Source organism: Limulus polyphemus, unplaced genomic scaffold (assembly GCF_000517525.1).
Source record: "Limulus polyphemus unplaced genomic scaffold, Limulus_polyphemus-2.1.2 Scaffold5224, whole genome shotgun sequence".
Classification (NCBI taxonomy): domain Eukaryota; kingdom Metazoa; phylum Arthropoda; class Merostomata; order Xiphosura; family Limulidae; genus Limulus; species Limulus polyphemus.
Window position 1 is genome coordinate 37732 of NW_013670834.1, and position 5779 is coordinate 43510.

At 30.4% G+C, this 5779-nt stretch overlaps 1 protein-coding gene across 1 annotated transcript in view; it reads left to right on the top strand.

Moving 5' to 3' along the window:
- LOC106472294 (multiple C2 and transmembrane domain-containing protein 1-like) overlaps positions 1-5779 on the top strand; it is a gene marked incomplete at its 5' end in the record, with an annotated part of 58043 nt that overhangs the window by 35824 nt on the left and 16440 nt on the right. The window contains 1 exon segment of the mRNA XM_022400891.1: positions 1202-1304. Coding sequence (XP_022256599.1) covers positions 1202-1304 — 103 coding nt within the window.

Sequence of the window (5779 nt, forward strand, 5' to 3'; positions counted from 1 at the left end):
TGAAACTGTGTCTATTCTTGAGTTTGTTGCAACACTATAAATTTTAACTACCATGTTGTGAAACTGTGTCTATTCTTGAGTTTGTTGCAACACTATAAATTTTAACTACCATGTTATGAAACTGTGTCTATTCTTGAGTTTGTTGCAACACTATAAATTTTAACTACTATGTTGTGAAACTGTGTCTATTCTTGAGTTTGTTGCAACATTAATAAATTTTAACTATTATGTTGTGAAACTGTCTTTTCTTTAGTTTGTTTTAACATTATAAATTTTAACTATCATGTTATGAAACTGTGTCTATTCTTGAGTTTGTTGCAACACTATAAATTTTAACTACTATGTTGTGAAACTGTCTTTTCTTTAGTTTGATTGCAACACTATAAATTTTAACTACTATGTTGTGAAACTGTCTTTTCTTTAGTTTGTTGCAACACTATAAATTTTAACTACTATGTTGTGAAACTGTCTTTTCTTTAGTTTGTTGCAACACTAAGTTTTAACTATTATGTTGTGAAACTGTCTTTCCTTTAGTTTGTTGCAACACTAAATTTTAAATATTATATTGTGAATCTGCATTACCAGTAGATCTGTATTACTGTTTTATTTGTTGTTAAATTCTTTTATTTGATTTGCTATAACACTACATTTTATTATTCTGTCTATTATGAAACTGTATGTCTTGTTTGGTTTGCTGTCACAGTATATTTTACATGGTCTGTTGTGAAATTCTGTCTTCTTTGGTTTACTGTAACACTGTATACATTAATTAATCTATTGTGAAACTTTTGTACATCTTTAGTTTGCTGTGACACTGTATATTTTGATTGGTTTATTATGAAACTGTATATCTTGTTCAGTTTTCATGATACAATACACTATTTTAAATATTCATTTCTTTGTTGATACTTGCTTTTAACCCCTTACTGAACTGTAGGTTTTGAAAGGAACTTCATGAACATTTTTATTATTTTTAACAGCAAAGTTTGAGTGATGAGTCATGAATCAGAATGTTTACAGATGACGAACATCTGTGTTAGGTTGAAAATTAAAAAGGAAGAATACATTTGAATAACAGCAAAGTTGTCTTAGTTGTTATTATGTACTGTCTCTAATTTAAGTTGTAAGAAATTTGTTAGTTAACAGTAATTATATTTATGTTCCTTTTTTGTGTTTAACATTTTCATCTTTTTCAATAAAGCCAGGTCAAGGATATTCACAGTGTGTTAGAGGTTACTGTTTATGATGAAGATCGGGATAAACGTTGTGAATTTTTAGGAAAGGCTGTTATTCCTCTGTTAAAGGTAAGAGTGATTATTTCAGCATCGCTACTTTTTTTATTGTTTGAGTTTTACATGTTTTTAACTTATAATGATAATAATTCCAAATCATGGAGTTCAGATATTTAACACTAAACATACTGCCATATGAAATATATATAACCAATTTGGAAGGTTTTTACTATCAAACACTTTGCCTTGAATATTATATTATGAAGGCAGTTCGGGACACTTGCATGTACCTTCTTCAAAACATAAAATTAATGGCAAGATGTCCAATAGTAAAAACTTTCCAGGTTATGCCCTCTTCCCAACCGAGTCTCTCAAACAGCACATTACAGATTGATTTACTCATTGTGCTATCTGAATTAATAATATTTACTTTTGGATACTATATTTTACAATAACTGTGGTATTATGGATTCACTTCACATTATTTTGTGTCTAATAAAATACCTGGAATTTTTGGTTATATACTACTTTTACAATAAATGTAACATTTCCATTAATTTTACAAAATGCTAATGATTGTAATTAATTATCTGTTTCACAATTTTTCTGTGACAGTAGTTATTAACATAAAGTTATTTTATTACCTAGATCATAAACTTAATTTCACATTTATTCCTACCAAGCAGTAATAAACCGTTAGTTGTGTACTTTTTTTCAGTCATATCATGCTCAAACTCATCACAAGATAAATCAGGTTCAGAGTCAGAATTATTATCAGTTGGCACAAGTTCAATTGACTCCTAAAATGTAAAAACAATGAAGTGATTTGATGCTGTTTTCTCAAAAATCAAACATTTTTCAACTGCAAATGGTGGTGTAAGTTCTGCAGCTCCTGCAATTATGAGGGGGACCCGAAGGGCCTGACGAGTTTAAGAATTGCTAACAAGGAGGATAAATGTAGAGACCTAATCACTTTTTATGCTGAGGGTCCCATCTTTTGTAGTTAGGCCACTGACTGCAAATATTACCAATATTTTAATAGCAGCACATGCTATGTTGCATATTAATCAGTGGTTGAGATCAAACCGAAATATGTGGTTACCAAATAGTGACAGGCACATCTAAAGGGTTAAAAAGTACAAATCCATGTGAACAGTCGCACCAAACAGTATGTCAGTGTTTTCATCAAATGATGCAAAGTATCATGACAGTTTCTTCAAGATTAAATACTTAAACAGATCAGATAAAAGATAAAAGTTTACAAATAACCACACATAAAATACATTCACACAGTAGACCATTCAGAAGATCTTCAACAACAACAGACTAATCAAGGGTATATTTGATCAACAGACTAGTTAAAATATAGTCTCAAAACAGTTTATATTAGATGTTCTATGTCACTGAACAGTCACATATATAGTTTCACAACAGGTCAGTCAGCGATGTAGTTTTACAATAAACCAATTAAAACCAAACATCAATGGCTTTAAAATGGAACTTTACTGGTATGAACTAGGTATTTAGACATATCTTGTATGTTCGTTTCCATTAAACTACCAGATCCATTTCAGTCAGTATAAGCATAAGCAAATAATAAACAGAGTTGAACTGATAACAACTATTACGGCCAGTATGACAAGATAAGACTGGTTGTACATCGAGTATTTCTTCCAACAAAACCATGATTCAGATTATTCAAGGGCAGTTTAACTAGATTTAATGTGTTACAAATACTCTGAATGCAATACTTTTACCAAACTACAATGAAATAATGGTCGAAAGATAGTTTGTATTATTGTGGTCTGAGTACGTCACATAAGCTATATTATCATCTATTTTCAGTCCATTATTTTGTATATTAATCAAACTTTTAAAATTAATTGTAAAGCCCAAGTGTTAACATCTACTGAGTAAGTCATAATGAACTAGGTTGTGAGTTGTCTGGTTTGGGATTGAAGTTATGGTAACTCGGTTGTCGGAACACTAATGTGAAACAAAGGTGTTGGTTTCAGGTCCTAGTCAGGGCAAATTACTTTTTACTTACTTCAGACTATTAAAAGTAGTGATACAAACCAAACATTGTATAAAAATCTGGTGTAAATTAATAAATATAATAAAATGTGAAAGATTTATACTAAATATTATGATAAATAATTATTTTTTACTAAAAAAAAAAGAGATGTTCTAACTGAAGTATATGATGTAAGTTTAGTAAGTTACACCTGTTATTGTGTAGAGCAGTGGTTGGCAATCTTTTTGGATCACAGGTTAGTTATTTTTGTTGTTGTTGTTGAAAAATTTAGCATTGTGTTGGGTCACTGATAGTCATATAATTCTTAATACCAGTACATGTATTTAAATGTGTATGTTTATTTATGTACAACAAACAAAATAAATTATATTCAAAAAACAAACAAGATGATTCATTTGCCAAACACACTTAACAACAAAAAATAAAGTTCTTGATTGATTTTACAACACACAATTTAACGACTTTCTTGGTACACTTTTACACGTTGCTCAATCTCAGCCATGTGAGTAGTGAGGTGGCAATGCACACGTCATTCAGTCTGGCACCCTGCAGCCATGATGGCAGTGAAATAGAAACGAAGTAATTTATCTAGCCTACACATCTGTTCTGTTGTCACAAATAAAACACTACCATCACACACACAGACACACACATACATATATATATATATATGTGTGTGTGTGTGTATGTATGTCTGTGTATACATATATTTACCTGTAAAATTCTCTGTTGCCCTGACTTTTTCCCCCTCTTTCCTTTGATATCTTTGTTCTTCTCACATAGCCGAGAAATTTGAACTGATTAACTGAGCAATGATTGTGCAGCTGGTTGCAACAGTTAAGCCAACTTTTGGCGGATCAGCCAAATCATTGATGTGGGTCGTAGATTGCCGACCACTTAGTTGACATACTTAGTTATAATCAACAGAAATAACTTATTTTCAACATCATGCTATATGTAGTCCTTTTGAAAATTATGATAATGTACATCAACATGATGTCTTGATTGTGTAATTTGGCAGTAAGGGAAGTTGGATCTAGAAGTTAATAAGTTTTTTAACTTAGTTATATCTGAGTTAGAAAACAGTTAAAGTATATATGGTTTTGGACATTCTATTTTAGTGTATTATGTATATTTTAAAATGCATTTTTGAAAGATGAAATGATTTCTTTTCTGCAAAGAAGTTAAAGAAAATTTAAAAAAGGCTTAGCTAGCCAAGGGACGAGTGCGAACTTAACAAACACAGTACGAGTGCAGCTTGTGAGTGTATGGGAAAATGGTTATCATATGTGTTCAACTTGTGATTCCTGTGTTTTATGCATGAATGTACTGTACACTATACAAGCCAGGCAATAAAACTATAAAATTAAAAATAAACTATATGTGTAAAGGTAAACAATAGAAATTGAGAATAACATAAATTCCTATTTTGGAAACATATTAGTTAGGGAAAGAAGAAGGTAATCTCACTTTATTTCATAATTTTCAAAATTTCTTTTCAGTTTCACTGTACATTGATGATTCTGTTAATTAGTGTTAGGAAGAGAAAATAACATATAAGATATCATAAAAAAAAGTTTTGAAACTGTAAGATGGAAAGAGTTATTTTTATTTTTTGTAAAGTAAATCATCTTGCTCTCAAACCAGTCAGAGTCTTAGTCAGGCTGACACAGTAAATACACAGAAAAGGTTCTAGTAAAAATGCTTTATATGCAGATTTGTAATATTTATTGAAGGTAAAAACCTTGTCGTATTTTGTGAAGATACACTTAATAAATTCATAACTATAGTAAACACCACCATGTATAGCTTCAAAGAAATGGGTTGGTTTAATGGCTTATAACCATCACCATAAGGCTAAAGAACATTTAATAGTTTTAGCTGATGTCATCAACTACAAAGATTGTTGTATTTCTTAGTTAGTTATATCGCTAAGGCTGAAATGTTAAAGTGGATAACTTTAGTAGATATGAACATTTTTATGGCAATTTTTTAGTGTTCAGGGCTGAAGGATTGGCTGCAGCTGATATTGGTGGTAAGAGTGATCCTTTCTGTGTGGTGGAACTTGTGAACTCTAGACTCCAGACTCATACAGAATACAAAACCTTGACTCCGGAGTGGAATAAGATATTCACGTTGTAAGTAAAATACTCAATTCTAGATATACAGAGAAACTAAAAGTAAAATTAAAAGAGATGTAAAAGTAATTACAAATAATATACACACACACACACATATGATATGATAAATTTACTGCAAGTATAAACATCATTAAACGTAGCTTTCAACACTTTGTATTGACCAAAATGACCAATGACAGATGTTAATGTTAGTTAGAAATATGTATATCGATAGGTTGCAGTATCGATCAAAAAATATTAATTTGAAATTCACCTATATGTTTTATATATAAATGGACACTAAAAAAGAAGCTAGACATCTGCCGTTGGTAAGTTCTAGCTGGTAGATAGTCAAACTAAGCACAGTAAATTAAATCAGTGTATTAATAAGA